This window comes from Sceloporus occidentalis, unplaced genomic scaffold, assembly GCF_023333645.1.
Source record: "Sceloporus occidentalis isolate IW3139 unplaced genomic scaffold, rSceOcc1.0.p SCAF_1, whole genome shotgun sequence".
Classification (NCBI taxonomy): Eukaryota; Metazoa; Chordata; class Lepidosauria; order Squamata; family Phrynosomatidae; genus Sceloporus; species Sceloporus occidentalis.
The window spans coordinates 8731184-8750149 of record NW_028316981.1 but is presented as its reverse complement, the minus strand read 5'-3'; the positions used below and the strand labels follow the sequence as shown (position 1 = coordinate 8750149).

The window sequence follows — 18966 nt, the reverse complement described above, 5'->3', positions numbered from 1 at the left end:
CTGTAGGACAACTGCAGGACAAAACTCAGCCCAAAATGTAGGACATTGAAGAAAAATGGAGGACCTTAAATGTCCTACATTTTGAGCTGAGTTTTGTCCTGCAGTTGCCCTACAGTTTGGTCTTGAATTTGTCCTACATTTTGTCCCTGGTAAAAGTGGACAATTATGGCAGCCCTACGCAAGGGCCATCCAGTCCAACCCCATTCTGCAATGCAGGAACTTTCAGTCAAAGCATCCCCAACAGATGGCCATCCAGCCTCTGTTTAAAGACCTTCAAAGAAGGAGACCACCACACTCCAGGGAGTGTGTTCCACTGTCGAATAGCTCCTAATGTCCTCCTAATGTTGTGGTGGAATCACTTTTCCTGTCATTTGCATCTGTTGTTCCATGTCCTATTCTCTGGAGCAGCAGTAAACAAGCTTGCTCCTTCCTCAATATGACACCCCTTCAACTACTTAAACAGGGCGATCATACCACCTCTTAACCTTCTCTTCTCCAGGCTAAACATACCCAGCTCCTTAAGTCTCTCCTCATAGGGCTTATGATTTCCAGATCCGTCACCATTTTAGTTGCCCTCATCTGGACACGCTCCCCCTTCCCCACATCCTTCTTGAATTGTGGTGCCCAAAACAGTATTCCAGGTGAGGTGTGACCAAAGCAGAATACAGTGGCACTATTCTTTTGCCTGCTGCAACCATCTTACAAGAATGTAAGCATCTCTTGGGAGGGAACAGAATACACACATATATAGTCCTTATCAGAGCACCTTATCAACCAAAAATGAGGCCCAACAAAAGCTGGCATCTTTTCAGCCGCTCTGTGTGCCACATGGGAGAAAAGCCACATATAAATCAAATAAAATAAATAAAATACAAGTAAACAAATTCTTGTTATTCCCAACAAGGGAAACACATTCAATCAATTGAATTGTGAATGAACATGTAGGTGGAGTCCACTGATTCAGTGGTTCTAATCTAGGGTGCACCTACACTGTCTTGAAAGAAAAGCACATTAACAGAGCTTTCAATGGTACAAACAATTTTTTATTGAAAGGTAAAAGTCTGCATCTGGCATGCTTTTGAACAATTAATGTGATTCTTGCTTTTGTATGCATGCTGATAACTTGTCTATCCTTGGCTCATATTTAGTAAGTTTGAGAGCAACACATGCAGCCCTCAGGTCATCTGTTAGTCTGTTTCTGGAGTCAGATTCGATGTAATTCAAAACTGAAAACAGCTGCTCACAAGCATAAGATGACCCAAACAAAGTAAGGAAAGCAATCCCAAGTGCTTTCATTGACTTAAAATTATTTGGCAGAGAATTCCACACTTTAAGAATTTCATTTTCAGGTCTAACTATGCTGTCCAATGCCATCCTTTCTATCTTCTCAAGTGTTTCACGCAGGTCATAGAATTTATTTTTCCAGAAAGAGCTTTCTTGAAATTCCAATAGCTCCATTTCCAGATTTCCTAAATCTAACCAATGTAAGCAAGAAAGCTCAAGTTCTTCAAATTTGGCTTTATCTGGAAAAATAAGAAAACACAAGGTTGTCTCCATCTTATAGAACTGTAAAAACCTGTCACTGAAATTCACTTTTGCAGCTGCCACAGTGCTAGAAAATTCCTTGTAGATTTCTTGATGGCTTGTAGGATTGTCTGCAAATTTTGTAGAATTTTCTAAATGCATTCTTAGGTTTGGAAAATATTTCAGCTGCCCACTTTCAAGGTCTCTTTCAAAAACCTGCAGTTTTCTCTCAAATGTTTTGATATTACAAAACACCCTTTCTGCTGTTTTTCCTACACCTTGCAGTTGTTTGTTCAGTATATTGAAATGTAGTGTAAAATCTGTAAAAAACATGAGGTTGGTAAGCCAGGCCATATCAGTGAGCTGTGGATATTCCCGCCTTTCCTGATCCATAAACAGCCGGATTTCATCCAAACAGGCCACAAATCTCTCCAGGACTTGTCCTCTGCTCAGCCACCGGACATTATTGTACATAAGTAAACAATTATACTGTGCTTGAACCTCCTCAAGAAGTGCTTGAAAGTGTTGACAATGCAGAGCATGAGCCATGATGTAATTCACCATTTCTGTGACATCTTTGAGGACATCGTCAAATTTTTTGCTGCTTTCCCTGGCACAAAGAGCTTCTTGATGTATAATATAATGGAACTGAATTACTTGCTGTTTTGTTTCTTTAACAAACAACTGTATGAAACCAGATTTTCCCCCTACCATAGAAGGTGCCCCATCACAAGTAATCGAAACCACTTTTTCTGGTCTTATGTCATGTGACGAAAAAGCCTCCATCACAGCATTGTAGATATCTATGCCTTGTGTTCTTTCAGGCAAAGACACCAGTTTCAACAGCTCTTCTCTCATGATGTTACCAACAGCATAACGCAAAATTACTGCTAGTCTTGCATGATTATTTACATCTGTGCTTTCATCCAAGCACATGGAATAACAGGTTGCCTTTTGTAAGTCAGTGGTGAGCTGCTGACTAACATCACTGGCCATGCACTGGATTTGATCTTTAACTGTATTTCTGCTAAGTGGCATCTCAGAGATGCGTTGAATAATTTTATCTTTGTTTAGAAAATCATGAAAAAGGGAATTACTCCCAGACAACATAGCTGTTTTGATAATATCCCCATCAAAGAGGGGCTTACCATGTTTTGCTAGGCAAAGTGAAAAATTAAAACTGGCAGCTGTCAAATGATTTGTTTTAGCAAGATAGTTGGGAGAACTAAGATTCTGGGAATGATAATTCCTCAATTTCCCTTTAAGAAACTCTTTTCTTTCCGTTTCATCAAGTATGGCAACACCTTTGTGGTTGGTGTCTAAGTGCCGTCTGACACTTGATGTGCGACACACAAGGATTTTATTACAAAGAATACATAACGCTTTCCCATTGTGTTCTATCATTCCAAATGAGCTTGTCCAGGCCTCTTGGAATGATCTTCCACTATCTGTTTTTCCTGTTTTGGAAGTACTCATATTTGAGTGTTCAAGATTTGGAGTCTACAAAAACACAAAATTAAAAAAAAAAAAATGAAGCACCCAATCCAAATACCAAAAATAGCTAACACTATTAGTTAACACTAAAGAAATGGATATTCCCTGTCATAGCATATGACCAAACAAATCAAGAAATGCCTTCCCCATTTCTAGCTTGTTTCTCCTTTATTTCCTTTGCAGGTCCTGCATCAGGATGAGCAGTGGACAAGACAAGCCTGGAACATGCCTTGGTTTAAACAGATCAGATTTTCTAAGACAGCAAGAAACCATAGGTTCATATTGTGATATGTGGCAGCGAAACACACCACAGTTTCTTAGCAAAGTCAAGTGTGCACATTAGAATAAACCAAACTTTTAAAATCTAGGCCATAGCTTGTTGTGACATGGAAATTTGGTCTCTGATATACAGTCCAAACATCAATCCCCATTCATATGGTGTTACAACCACTCTCATGTTAGCACAATATGCACATCTACAGCCAGAATGAGGGTCGTATATATTTTTGCTCCATTTATTACAATCAAACAGTTGGAAACCACCTATATTTATTGCCTTAGGTCGTTATCAGATACTCCATGTAGATCCATATGACTGGTAACTTAAGCTTTGCTCGGCAGTAACTGAAATCACAAAGCAGCCACAAACTCTGACTAAGCTGTTGCCAACTGCACAAACAAAGCAGTTTGGCAACACTTTATTTTCCATGGCTCAATGTGATTGAATTCTGTGATTTGTAGTTTAGTGGGGAAGGCTAAATATCTCACAAACCTATCCTTGGAATATGTCCCTGGAAACAGCTAACTGTGTGTTTTTTCCCCTCCTTAATTTCTTTTCTACAGTGTGCCCTTGTTATCTGGTGGGGTTTGCTTCCAAAAACTCCCTTGGATAAAACCCGTGGATGCTCAAGTCCCATAATGGCAGGTAAAATTATGACCTTTATATAAAATGGAAAATCAAGGTTTGTTATTTGGAGTTTATAGTTTTAAAAATATTTTCAAGGTGTGGATGTTTGAACTCATGGATTAAATCTGTATTGATAAGGACTGTATATATAAAAAATCATTGGATTAAGGAACATCTGGTATCACAATACTTTACAATATCATTCTGTTATATGAAATGGAATTTTCCCATGAATATTTTGTTAAGAATGTCATATCCCAAACTGTGGTTGCCTTTAATAAGTGTAGCACATATTTTGGAGGTAGAGTTCAGTACTTTGGGTTGCTATTTCTAAGTACAGGTGAAAGCATGGAGAGCATTTCCACAATTGCTTGGGACTCTTGCTTTTAATTTAAAAATAACAACACAAAAAACACAAACTTCTTGAAGCAGCCCTGTCCCCCTTTACTGGATCTCAGATCTCTCAAGAGTGAATGGGACCCCCCAGACGCATATGCCTGTTTATCACAATCTCACAAGTAATATTGTTACTCCCCTCTTACTTATTGATTGAATTTGTACACCACCTTTTCCCCAAAATGGGATTCAAGGCAGTAATAATAATGATAACCTTATTTATTTACCTGTTGACAAAGATCCTTGTACCTCTGTTTTATTTGTTGCCTCTGGTCTGATGAGCGGCTGGAGAGGATTTCAGTAATTAGCTTTTCATCTCTTTCTGAAAAGAGTTAATGCAAAGAGGGGAGGAATCAAATTGAAATTGTTAAGAGGGGTAATTCATATAAAATGGGGAGGGGGTAACCATGTAAAACACGCCTCACCTGCATTGCATAAATAATGCAGTTTGATACTGATTTCTAGCTATGATAGAGTTCAGGATTTTCCCTGGCCTTGAGGTTCCTGGGACAAAACCTGAGACCCAGGGCTAGTCCACACATAAGCATATTATACGAACTGTATCGACATTTAATCATTTTAATTTTCCTGTACAAATTCATATCTTTTCATCTTTCTATGCTGAAAATTCATCTATTTGCCCTCCCTCTGCTGAAAATGTGCAGCCTTGTGAAATGGATGACCACAAGTGTGATAAGGCACATTTCTGTGGGTTTCTGTGGCTACTTTGGTAAAAACCATGAAACTTTTTTCTGCAGTTTTTTTTAAAAAATTGGGTCATCCCTGCAAAAAAAACTCCTGCGAATTATGTATGACCAGATCACATTTTTTCAACTACGCCAGCTGCGACCCTTCCTGGAGCCGGGCGACCTAGAAACAGTGGTACATGCGCTGGTAACCTCAACTTGACTTCTGCAACGCGCTCTACATGGGGCTACCCTTGTGCCAAGTTCGGAAACTCGAAGTGGTGCAGAACATGGTAGCCAGGTTGATCACAGGTACATCTAAAACCAAACACATAACACCTGTCCTAAAATCTCTCCATTGGCTGCCTTTTAGTTTCCAGGCACGGTACAAGGTGTTGGTTATAACCTTTAAAGCCCTATATGGCCTGAATCGAGACTTATTTGCGGGAGCGCCTTCCTCCACACCAGGGGTCAGCAACCCCCGGCCCGCGGGCCGCATCCGGCCTGGTGAGGCCTTAGGATCAGCCCCAGCCTGGTCCTGCCACCGATTGCCACCGGCGAGAGGCCAAAGGCCCCGTGCCAGCTGCAATCAGCGGCAGGACCTCTCGCGCGGGGCCTTTGGGGGGCAAGGGGCGGAAAGGGGGGCAAGGGGGGGCAAGCAGAGTGCAAGGCGGGCAACTGTCTATAGAAGCCTCAGAAACATGCATTTATATTAACATTTGTTAAAAAATCAGCAATTTTTTTAGTGTCCTCCATTTTTATAAAAAGTGTCCTCCAATTGAAATTTTTGTCCGACATTTGTCCCGGTCTGAGGGACAGCAACTCGGCCCCTGGCTCAAAAAGGTTGCCTACCCCTGCTCCACACAATCCACCCCGCATACTTAAGTCCTCTGGGAAGAATTTACTGCAGCCTAAAAAGACCAAATTGGCTGCGGTAACCCAGAGGGCCTTTTCATCTGCCGCTCCTAGGTTACGGAACGATCTGCAAGAGGAGATCCATCACATTACTACTCTAGAAATCTTTTAAAAGGCTGTTAAGACAGATCTCTTCCAGCAGGCCTTTCCAGATTGCCTCCCCTCCACTAATACTGATAGCCCCCGTCTACTCCAAGAAAGATAGATGTCTCGCCTTTAATTTTAGCTAATTTTTTTTATTAGCATTTTATATTGTTGTTTATCTTATGTTGTTATTGCTTTAGTTTGTTCTTTTTAGGGCTGGGACGGGGGTAGGGGATTAATTAGAAAAATGGATTTTAATTGTACAGTTGGCCCTTCCCTTATGCGGGGGATCTGTTTCGGAACCCACTGCGTAAGGGAAATACTGTATATATTCAAGCCCCATTAGAAACAATGGGGCTTGTTCCTGCAGGGCGCAATTGTTTCCTCCAGGGTGTGGGAGAAGCCTTTCCGGTGTGGCTTCCAGATTTTGGTATCTGCAGGAGGATCTGGAATGGGGTATCAGTTGGACAACCTGGATGAACAAAGGATTTGGGTGAGCACACCTCTGTATAGTGACATGAAGTCCAAGTGGCAGAGGGGCTCAACCCAAATTTGCATGGTAAGGTGTCCATCCCTGTGTTGAAACTACAAACCCCACCTCAGCATACTCATACCCTATTAATGGCTTCAATCATGCAGGTTCTGTATCTAAGGGATATAGAACTGCAAACTAAACATCAGATAACAATGATATACTGCAGCAAAAAAAGACTCATGGTCAGTGTAACGAGCTGACTACAAACCAGCCAATCAGAAGCCAGAGGCCATAAGCCAATCAGGTGCTGGCTTGGGAATTTGAAGATTCCGCTTGGCAGTTGGGTTGGGTCAGTTGGGCTTTTAGAATCCTGAGGGTTGAAGGGGAGTTGAGTTGAGGAGACAGTGAGAGGAAGAGTCTCTTCCAGAGGGGAACTTGGTTATAGTCTAGAGCAGTGATGGTGAACCTTTTAGAGGCCGAGTGCCCAAATTGCAACCCAAAACCCACTTATTTATTGCAAAGTGCCATGTCCCTTTGGCTTTCTAGTAACAAACTCTGGCAAATTCTGTGCTGGGGTGATGGTACATGTACCCACAGAGAGGACTCTGAGTGCCACCTCTGGCACGTATGCCATAGGTTCGCCATCACTGGTCTAGAGAGAGGGACTTTTAACCAGTTAGGGACTCTAATTGAAGAAGGCTTATGGTAAGCCTGAGAGGCAATACTGTGGCGTTTAAGCTTAGGAAGGTGGATAGGGACAGTGTCAGTGTCCTTAACAGCTGGTCATAGAAATACTCTGTAGCAAGTTTAACTGGAGTAATAAAGTAACCATTAAGAAGTAACACGTGCCGGAACTAACAGTTGTTTAATATCATTTAGTTCAAGGAATATCTGTTCAAACCTTTTGTTAAATAAAGTTCTTATTTTGTTTTATCCAAAGGCTGGTCTGGCATATATATTTTATCCACACTACTATATTATATAATACTGTGAACCTGCCACATAAGAAAGGGGGTTCGTTCTATAAATTGGTTGGCAGCGGGGTGGGAAAAGAAAACCCCCATAGGACTGCCATAAAGAGAAGGAGTGTGTTCGTTACAGTCAGTTTGTGATTTCCTAAGTCCCCTACGTGCAGAGCTTGAACGTTAGGAGAAAAAGCTTTAAATGTTTTACTAAGCATTGTAAGATTTTAAAAAATTAGTCTGTTCACATATTAATAATGAAAGCGGACATTATATCCCTGCTTTCTTCAAAAAAGGTTATTTGGGGTCTTATAAGCATCTATGACTCACATCCCGCACGTCAGAGATAACCAAAGCATTCAGACCAAAGCAGATAAATTTCCAAAATTTTGATACCAGAGGAATCCAGGGGATCCCAGAATCAAATAATTGAAGGAGACCAAAGGTGCAATCCAGTCCGACCCTCTGCCATACAGGAATACACCATCAAAGCACATCCAGCCTCCACTTAAAAACCTCCAAAGGAGACTGTACTACACTCCAAGACAACCTATTCTATCAAACAGTGATTGCTGTCAGAGGTTCTTCATAATGTCTTTCTTTTCCTGTAGTTTGCATCCATTGCTGTATGTCCTAGTCTCTGGAGCAGGAGCAGCAAACAAGCTTCCTACATCCTCAATAAAACATCCTTTCAAATATTTAAACATGGCTGTCATGTCACCCCTTAACCTTCTTATCCCCAGGCTAAACATCCCCAGCTGCCTAAGCTGCTCCTCAAAGCAGACCCGGCCTTCCAACCCCAGGTGAAAAAACATCTCAGGAGGACTGGTACTTTGAGAAATCTACATCCTTGGAAGCAGGCGCATGGTACTTTTTCAGTGGCCTTCCCATTTTGGGTGAAGTAAGCATGTCTTCTGTGCAATTTGACCAGCGGGTGCACACTCATGTCCGACTATTCATCATTTTCTGTGGCCAGAGCAAAGCAAGTCTCAAAACTAAAATCTTGTTCTTCCTCCATGCAGGCCTGAGATTTAATTTCCAACACAAGGGTTTGTCAGTGTGGCCAGGGGCCATTTGTCATCTCTGAACTCTCTGTAGACTCTGAAGCCCATCACCTAACCTGCAAAGCCATCCAATGATTCAATTTTTTTAAAAAAGGGCATAATTTTCAGTCAAATTTTGCCCCCAAATCACAGAACCCTTCAAATGTGTGCACACAGGCAGAAATACCCCCACAAGCACCTCAGAGCCCCATACTACCCCAACCACATCCACATCTATTGTTTTTGCTGTGTGCTCTTCAAGTTGTTTCTGACTTATGGAGATCCTAAGGCATACCTATCATGCGGTTTTCTTTGCAAGATTGGTCCACAGGCGGTTTGCCATTGCTTTCCCCTGAGGCTGAGAGTATGTGACTTGCCCAAGGTCACCCAATGGGTTTCAAGGCCAAGTGGGGAACTGAACTCTGGTCTCCAGAGTTGTAGTCCAACACTCAAAATACTTTACCATGCTGGGTCTCCAGTCCCTCTCAAAATGGTGAGAGGAAGTGACATTACTCACTTCTTACTGCCATTTTGGCAAACTACAAAGGAAAACAGAAATATTTGGGGGGCAGAGATATCACCCATGGGTGGCCAGTGGGGAGCTCTCCCTAACATCCATGCTTTACCTATCCCACTGTAATATATACATATAACATTAATATATTAATATAATAATTATAATAAAATATTTATTTATATCCTGCCTCTTCCCTTTTGGGGGATCGAGGCAAGTATCAACAGAGTTTAAAAGTACAAGTACAATATAATAAAACAACAAAAAAACCCACCCCCCTATCCCACCCTCCCTAAAATACAAATTTATAAAATAAAATTGTAGATATCTGCAAACATCGCAATAATACCGGAAGATATTGTTCACTGAACAGTGACAACTAATATGGGAGCATAATATGGACAGATTTCTTCATTCAGGACCTAGTGAATCTGGGTAGGCCAAAGAGGGTTGTTTTTACCACCTTCTTAAAAGCCTCAACTGAGGGTATTTGGCAGATTTCTTCGGGCAGGTTATTTCAGATTTTTGGAGCGGCTACAGAAAAGGTCCTCTGGGCAGTTATCACTAATCTAGTTCTTCTCCACTGTAAAAGATTCTTCCCTGAGGAATGGAGTGTGAGGGAAGGATTGTATGGGAGGAGGCGTTCCTTCACGTAAGCTGGACCCAAGCCATGTAGGGCTTTATAGGTAATGACCAACACCTTGTACTGTGCCTGGAAGCTAATGGGCAGCCAATGTAATGACTTTAGAATTGGTGTAATATGGTCAAATTAATATTTTTCAGCAACCGGTCTGGTAGCCATATTTTGTACCAATTGAAGCTTCTGAACATGGCACAGGAGCTGCCCCAAGTAGTGCGCATAACAGAAGTCAAGATGAGAGGTTACCAGTGCTTGTACAACCGTTTCTAGCTCCTGCTGCTCTAGGTAGGGTCACAGCTGCCGTATCAGCTGAAGCTGATAATAGGCACTCCTGGCTGTCGCATCAACCTGTGATGACAGTTGGAGTGACGAGTCCAGGAGTAACCCCAAGCTGCAAACACAGTCCTTTAGGGAAATGTGACCCCATCCAGGACAGGTGGACTTATCTCCATACCTAGAGAGGGATTACCTCTTACAGGTACCTCCGTTTTATTTGGATTCAGCTTAAGTCTATTTTCCCTCATCCAATCCATTACTGACCTCAGACAGTCATTCAGAGGGGAGATGCCCTCCTTGGTCGCTGAAACAGTCAGAGACATAGAGAAATAAATCTGGGTATCATCAGCGCACCCTGCCCCATGTCTGCAGATGACCTCATCCAGCAGCTTCATGTAATATTAAACAGCATGGGGGACAGGATGGCACTCTGAGGGATGCCAGATGTCAGCTCTCTTTTAGAGGAGCAGCTGTCCCCCAGCATCACCATCTGGAACCTACCTGAGAGGTAGGAACGGAGCCACTGCAAAGCCGAGCCTCCAGTTCCTAACTCTCTCAGGTGTTCCAGAAGGATACACATTTCACTTGCCTTCTCTACAGTATTACACATTTGGTGGGAAATGGACACAGAGAAAGGTTGTGCACTGCCCACTCCTGCCACTTATAGCCTTGCTATGCTATCAGTTCTTAATTTCATTTCTAGTTATAGCTACGAAGAGCCGGGGAATATTTGCCACTTCAGATGCCAAAGCCAAACTCCAGAACCCATAATTCCTTGTTGTTGTTGTGTGTTCAAGTCATTTCTGAGCTATGGAGGACCCTATCATGTAGTTTTCTTTGAAGAATTTCTTCAGAGAAGGTTTGCCATTGCCTTTCTCTGAGACTGAGAGGGTGACTTGCCCAAAGTCACCCCATGGGTTTCCAAGGCCAAGGAGGATTTGAACTCTGGTCTCCCAGTGTCTTAGCCCAACAGTTGGAGGAATACAGATTTCATAACATGTGGAGGGACACCAATTTCCCCCCTGTGCCTTAAGCAGACCCCAACCTCCTCCAGTGTTGCTGTTGTGGTGTGCTTTCAGGTCATTTCCAACTTATGGCAGCCCTAAGGCAAACCTGTCACAGTGTTTTCTGGGGCCACAATAAACTACAATTCCCAGGATTCCCTAGCACTGAGCCAGGGCAGCTAAAGCAGTCACAAACTGGATTATTTCTATAGTGTGTTTTGGACCACTATTGCTGTTATTGCTACAGTGATTATTGTCCTTCAAAACATTATCAGTAAAGTAAACAGGAATCCTTACCAAGAGAGGCCACGATCGCACAGGTCTCCTCCATGACATCCCTGTGCAGAGCTCTCTGATCAGGATCCAGTAGGGCCCACTCCTCCTCTGAGAAAGACACAGCCACGTCCTCAAAGGTCACTGGAGCCTGTATGAAAAAAGAAAATATTTCCTGACCACAGCTACCATCAAAATGATCTAACATCCAAATCTAGGAAGCTAGTTAAAGTGAGTTAGTCGAGTATTACACTGTAGGATTTAAATGTCTATGGATAGCATCCTATTAGGATGTCCTAATAAAAAACAAGGTTATATGGTTATAGATCATGCAAATTATCTTCCAAGTTTTAAACCTCAAACAGCTTTGAGACTAACAGTGAGGAGGAAATTTGTAGAATAAGCTTTCATGGACATAGTATATATCAGCCCAGTCACTGGGTTCCTTTATGGCTGCATTTGCACTACAGAAATAATGCCATTTGAGACTACTTTAACTGCCAAGGCTCCGTGCTATCAAATCCTGGAATGTGTAGTTTGTTGTGGCACCAAAGCCAACAGAGAAGGCGAAATATCTCACAAAATTACAAATTCCAAAATTCCATAGCATTGAGCCGTGGCAGTTAAAGTAGTGTCAAACTGCATTATTTCTGCAGTGCAGATGCAGCCTGTTTTTGTAAAGCTAAAAGAAAATAATACTGTCCTTCTCTGTCCATTTTTATACACTCACACAAAAAATGTTTATACATACACAGACACACACACACACTTTAAAACCGTGTTCTTTTTGTCGACTATTAAGAAATGGTTTGGGTTAATTCTTTACAAAGGAACTGAAACAAAAATCTTCTCCTGTTGCACTAGTCAAATTGTATGCAGGTATCATTTTTATTTATGTTTATAATAATTTGTTTCTTATTTTTTCCCCAGTAGCTGGGATTCGTGGTGGCTTACAGAATAAATACCTGAGTATGAAAATTAGAATCGTACGTGGCTTGTATTCCCTATTACCATGTACAGACACAACAGCTGGACAGTGAGGAAAGCAGATAAGGGGAAAATCAATTCGTGTGAATTGGGGTGCTTGAGAAGAGTGCTAAGGATACCATGGACACCCACAAAAACCGAAACAAACAAATGCATCTTAGAACAAATCAAAGCTGAAATCTCCCTGGAGGCCAAGATGATAAAATTGAGGTTGTCGTACTTTGTCATGAGAAGGAATGACTCAATGGAAAATACAATAATGCTAGGAAAGGTAGAGGGATGCAGAAAAAGGAAGGGCGCATGCTAGATGGATGGGCAGATTCCTTTAAGGAGGTCATGGTTATGAATCTGCAAGAACTAAGCAGGGCAGGGGAGGACAAGGTGTCTTGGAAATGTCTCATCCACAGGGCTGCCATGAGTGAGTCAGGATTGACTTGATGGCAATTAACAACAAAATAGAATTTAAAAAATGCTGTTAAAAATGGATAAACAACTGGACAGAAATTATGGAAGAATAATTCAATACATGGTAACAGCTGTGAGGATATTACACAGGCGCAGTGGGTAAATGCCTGTACTGCAGCCATTCACTCAAAACCACAAGGTTGCGAGTTCAAGACCAGCAAAAGGGCCCAAGCTCGACTCAGGCTTGCATCCTTCCGAGGTCGCTAAAATGAGTACCCAGACTGTTGGGGGCAAATTAGCTTACTTGCTAATTAGCTTACTTGCTGTTCACCGCTATGATCTTTGGAATAGCGGTATATAAATAAAACAAATTATTATTATTATTATTATAATCTCCCGAGCAGCACAAAACAAAACGGCATCATCTTCTACACAATATGCCTTCTGGTATGGCTATCACATCACCTCTCATCCAAGAGAGACTTCCTCCTACCTGAGAGAGTTCTTTTCCTCTCCAGTGGAGAAATGATGGTTGGATATTTGCTGGTGAAATTATTCCAGCCCCTGAATTAGAGACAAAGACAGCTTGGTTAAGAGACCAAAACTGCAATGCTGAAAACATCTGCTAGGAGGTAACCCCTTCAAAGAGAGCCAGTGTGGTGTAGTGGTTTCAGCACTGGACTATGACTCTGGAGACCAGGCTTCTAATCTCCCCTTGGCCACTGAAACCCACTGGGTGACCTTGGACAAGTTACCCTCTCTCACCTCAAAGGAGGGCAATGACAAACTCACTCTGAACAATTCTTGCCAAGAAAACCACTTTAGGATTGCCATAAATCAGAAATAACCTGAAGGCACACAACATCAACAAAACCCTTCCAATGCTATTAGTTTTACAGAGTTGAACTGAGACTGGAGAGCTCTAGCTTCTAATCTCCACTGAGCCATGAAACTCTGCAGGGGACCAAGGGCCACTCACTCTCTCAATCTGACCAACTTCACAGGGCTGGCAAGGAGAAAGATTATAAGATCTTGAACACATTTGGCAGAAAGCCAGGTACAGGCAAATTTAATCCTTTAAGGTTGATGAACAAGGTCTGTTGGTAGACTGAATACAGCAGTTTATTTATTTACACCAAAAAACTCCTGGGGCACTTGCTCAGAGTATATTGCCTACCAAGCAATTATCTTAAGCTTATATAGAATTCTTCCTAATCACTGTAGTGGCAGCAATTGAATTCCAAAAGGTTATAACAGTCATTTAACTTACCAATAAAGAGCAAGCACTATTTCTAAATTATGTACATTACTCTTGTTCTTTGTATCTCACTCTGGCGTTCTAGCTGATGTCTTCATCATGATGTTTTAAGATCTTTGTCATAAGATCTACATCAATGCTTCACGATCTTTTAAGTTCTACATTTGCTTCTATGTCATAGAAGCAAAGAATGACATAGCTGGACAACCATCCCATTCAACTTCCTGCCATGCAGCAATACCCAATTAAACACATCCAAAAGACGGCCATCCAATCTCTGGTTAAAGACTTCCAAGGGGACTCCATCACCTCTGAAACAAGTATATTTAACTATTAAATAGACCAGCTATTGAATAGACTACCTTGGAGGGTGGTGGAGGGATATATGTTTAATGTAATTTGAAAGCTCTGAAAGTTTACAACATTTTCTAAGCAGTGTTTTTCTTCAGCATGGCTCCACCTTATGGTCAGGGAGCTATTACCTTCACAGGATGCCAATTTAACAAATAGATACCGTATTTTCTGGCGTATAAGACGACTGGGCGTATAAGACGACACCCCCCACAACTTTTTCAGTAAAAATATAGTTTGGGACATTCTTGCCATATAAGACTACCCCTCTTCCTGTGAAACCAGGGGCTGGCTGTGCGCGTGCGCCCACAGGCTTCAAGGGACCCCCAGAGGCCTGTGAAGCCAGGGGCCAGCTATGTGCATGTGCGCCGGCTTCAAGAGACCTCCGGAGGCCTATGAAGCCAGGGGCCAGCTGTGTGCGCGTGCCAACTTCAAACACCCTCCGGAGGCCACGGGGTTCTCTTGTTGCCAGGCTCAACCCAGCATATAAGACAACCCCCGATTTTATATATCGTCTTATATACTGGAAAATACAGTAAATAAGTCTGGCAATAATAATAACATATATAGTTGTGTTAGTCTGTAGAATCAGTATGTAGAGAGATCTTGTAGTACCTTTGAGACTAACTGAAAGAAAGAAGTTGGCAGCATGAGCTTTTGTAGACTTCAGTCTACTTAAATAATAATAAAAGTTTTATTTGTATCCCGCTTTTCTGTGATGAGACAATCAAAGCGGCTCACAACACATTAAAATCCACATTTACAAAATTATGTCCCAAATTCTCCCCCTTAAAACAGGATTAAACATGTTACAATTAAAATATCTATTAAAAACACAATAAGAAAATACGAGGACAGAGCACTGGGCTAATACATGATGTGGGGGAAGTCATTCTGTGGCTGGGCTCTTTTATTCAGGAAAGGCCTGCCAGAAGAGATCCGTCTTGACAGCTTTTTAAAAGCTGTCTAAGCTGGCAATTTGACGGATCTCATCCGGCAGGCCATTCCATAGTTTGGGAACAACTGCAGAGAAGGCCCACTGGGAGGGAGCAGTTAGTCTGGTTTTTAAAGGCTGCAATAGATTCCTCCCAGAGGACCTGAGGGTGTGGGGCAGATTATAAGGAAGCAGGCAATCCCTCAAATAGGTTGGACCCAAGCCATGTAGGGCTTTAAAGGTTATAACCGACACCTTGTTCTGTGCCCGGAAACTAATAGGCAGCCAGTGAAGAGATTCTAGGATGGGTGTTATTCGGTCACTCCTAGTTTTTCCGGTGACCAGCCTGGCTGCCATATTTTTCACTAGTTAAGTTTCCAGACTAGGCACAAGGGTAGCCCCATGTAGAGCGCATTACAGAATTCAAGTTGTGAAGTTACCAGTGAATGTACAACAGTTTCTAGGTCCTTTACTTCCAGGAAAGGGCGCAGCTGGCATATCAGCCAAAGCTGATAACAGGCGCCCCTGATCGTCGCATTCATCTGATTTCTCATGTGAAGCGACGGGTCTAGGAGCACCCCCAGACTGCGAACACAGTCCTTTGAGGAGAGCGTGACTCCATCTAGGACTGGAGGTTGCAACCCTATACCTGGTTTGGGGGCCCCTACTGTAAGTACCTCCATTTTGTCTGGATTCAGCCTGAGTTTGTTTTTCCTCATCCAGCCGATTACCTCTTCAAGACACTGACTGAGGGGAGAAATGCCATCTGTTGTCACAACTGCTGATCGGGACATGGAGAAATATATTTGGGTGTCATCAGCATACTAATAACACTCTGCCCCATGTCTGCGAATGATTTCTCCCAGTGGCTTCATATAAATGTTGAATAGCATTGGGGACAGTATGGCGCCTTGAGGGACACCACATTTAAGCTCCGTTTTTGAGGAGCGACTGTCCCTGAGCATCATCCTCTGGAATCTACCCGAGAGGAAGGACCGGAACCACTGGAGTGCAGTGCCACCGATTCCTAACTCTCCCAGGCGTTCCAAGAGGATGTCATGATCTATTGTATTGAAGGCCACTGAGAGGTCTAGAAGCACCAACAGGGTCATGCTTCCTCTGTCAATGCCTAGATGAAGATCGTCAGCCTTCCTCAAATGCTTTTGGTAGAGTGGAAGCCAGGGGCAGACATATATATGCCCTAGGTATGTGAGAATGTCCATTCAAATTCAAAATCCTTTGGGTATGAAAATGAAGTAGCAAGTCCAGTTTTAACAATTGTTGTCTGTGGACAAAGATATAGCTGTTGGGTATGGAAATGAGGTGGCAAGACTGGTTTGGCCTTGGAAACTAGCCTCATCCTTACCTTGCAAGGTGATTCCTCCATCACCGTGCCGCTTGTTTCCCTTTCGCTGAAGATTCTGTCTGGTGTCCGCTGGAACTTTCTTGGGCACTGTGAAATCAGATTGGATCATCACAGACCGGCTTCCCACCTGAAAGAGAAGGGGGGACCTGATGGATGGAATGAGCCAAAGGAACAGAGAAGAAATGATACAGGGAACAATGTTGGTCGGTGTGATTTAGTCATTCCTCTTTGGATATCTAATTCTGCCTATACGCTGCAGAGTTAATGCAATTTGACACCACGTTAACTGTCATGGCTCCATCCTATGCAATCCTGGGATTTGTAGTTTGTCATGGCACCAGAGATCTCTGACAGAGGCTGCTAAATAGCTCACAGAACTACAGATCCCAGAATTCCACAGCATTGGGCCATAGCAGTTCAATTGGTGTCAAACTGTATTCAATTCTGCAGGGTAGATGAAGATTTTTAGAGCAGAAGTAAGCAACTCCTTTGAGGCTGTGGAGAGGATTGTCCTCCTGAATCCAGTGGAAGCCATGCCTTCCCAGTGAAGCCATTCACAGCAGCAGCAATAACATCTGGAATTGCCTTCAAAAATACAGGGAGCACGTACTTTGTTTTAAAGTGGAATCCTGCTTCCCCGAGGGTTTGTGAATACAGCTGGGGTTTGGTTCCAGGACCTCCCATGGATACCAAAATGTGTGGATGCTCAAGTACCATTAAATACAATGGCATAGCGAAGTGGTGTCCCTTACATCAAATGGCCAAATCAAGGTTTGCCTTTGGAATTTATATTATTTTTGAATATTTTCAAACCATGGCTGCTTGAATCTGTAGATTTTAAAAAATCTACTGCTACAGAGGGACTGTGCAAAAGTCTTGCTTTCATAGGAGATGGAAAAGCAGAGTCAACTGTGGCACAAGAGTGACAAAATTGAGCCAGAGAGATGTAGTGGTTTGAGTGATGGCTTGTGCCTCCCCGCTTAGCCATGGAAACCCATGGAAACCTTAGGCAAGTCACCCTCTCTCAGCCTCAGACAAAGGCAAGGGCAAAACCCCTCTGAAAAAAATCTTACCAAGAAAACTTAGGGTCGCCATAAGCTGGAAATGACTGGAAGGCACACACAACAACAGTGACAAAACTGGCAGCAGAGGGGGCAGAGGGTCCATTCTTTGCCTGAGAGCCACCAGGATGAAATGTTCTTACCTGCTGCTTATTCTGCTTCTCCTCTGCCTGGCTCAGGAGGAAACCCTCTGCCAAGGCTACCGCCTGGGAACTGGTCTCTGCTCCACATTCTCGAATCCAGCTCTCCATCTCCAGGGGAAGGGCCGCCAGAAATTGTTCCAGGACCACCAAGTCCAAGATTTGGCTTTTTGTGTGTTGCTCTGGCTTCAACCATTGCCAGCAGAGATTGTGGAGTTGAGTGCAAAGTTTTCGGGGACCCTGCGACTCCTGGTAACAGAATTGCTTGAAGTGCTGGCAGTGCTCTTTTGAGTGCATATTGGCTTCGCCCTGGGCCTTCTGGGCATTTCCTTCCCAGAATTCGCTGCCATTCCCAGCACTGATGGCATCAGGGCTTTTACCTGATTCAGAGACAACTGAGATTTGCTCCTTCATCTTTGTTCTGGGCTTCAAAGCCAAAATGTTTTCTCTCCGATCCGACACTGCCAAAACCTCAAGCTCCAGCTTCTAAGGGAAGTGGCAATTGACTCTCCACCTATTCTTCCTGTGCCCCCCTGGCCATTCACCTCTCTTGGGGGGAAGAACTCTGTGTGGGTCTCCCATGCAGGACTGCCAGATGAAAGAAGAATAATGCTGTTATACTTTTAATGTTTGCGTGGAAGAGAGATGTTTATCAAGTGTCCCTTGCCTCCCAAGTTGCACCTTCTGAAACTCCCTCTGTCACCCAGCAATTGGAGGTACAAGAGTCCTATCTTGCACCCTGCCTCAAATCCCAGCAATTAAAGGTACAGGAGCCCTCTCTTGCACCCCAGCAACTGAAGGTAGAGGAACCCTGTCTTGCCAACCCCAGCAATTAAAAGTACAGGAGCCCTGCCTCATACCCCACCAATTTAAAGTACAGGAGGCCTGTTTCACACTCCAGCAATTTAAGCTAGGAGAATCCAGTCTTGTCCCTCAGCAATTAAAGGTACAGGAGCCCTGTCTTACACCCCAGCAATTAAAAGTGCAGAAATCTTTTCTTGCACCCAGCAAGTAAAGGTACAGGCGCTCTCCCCCCTCACACCTCAGCAATTAAATGTAGAGGAGTTCTCCCTTGCACCCCAGCAATTAAAAGTACAGAAGTCTTTTCTTGCACCCCAGAAATTAAAAGTACAGGAGCTCTCTCTCAGACTTCAGCAAGTAAAAGTATAGAAGTCTTTTCTTGCATCTCATGGAAATAAAAGCACATGAGCTCACCCTCAGACCTCAGCAAGTAGGTGCAGAAGTCTCTTCTTGCAGCCCAGCAAGTGCAG

At 43.1% G+C, this 18966-nt stretch overlaps 1 protein-coding gene across 2 annotated transcripts in view; it reads right to left on the bottom strand.

Moving 5' to 3' along the window:
* Positions 1-18142, bottom strand: part of LOC149320620 (protein ZBED8-like) — a 28167-nt gene extending 10025 nt beyond the window's left edge. The window contains exons 1-6 of one of the 2 annotated variants that reach the window (XM_089503172.1): positions 17699-18142; positions 16495-16621; positions 13079-13149; positions 11218-11344; positions 4549-4643; positions 1070-3024 (exon numbers count right to left, since the gene is read on the bottom strand). In XM_089503172.1, coding sequence (XP_089359298.1) covers positions 1087-3024; positions 4549-4643; positions 11218-11344; positions 13079-13149; positions 16495-16621; positions 17699-18109 — 2769 coding nt within the window. In that variant the 5' untranslated portion in view covers positions 18110-18142 and the 3' untranslated portion in view covers positions 1070-1086. Of the gene's footprint in view, positions 1-1069; positions 3025-4548; positions 4644-11217; positions 11345-13078; positions 13150-16494; positions 16622-17698 lie in introns of those variants that run through there. The other variant, XM_089503180.1, reaches the window with a different exon arrangement.
* Between the last annotated feature and the right edge of the window lie 824 nt (positions 18143-18966).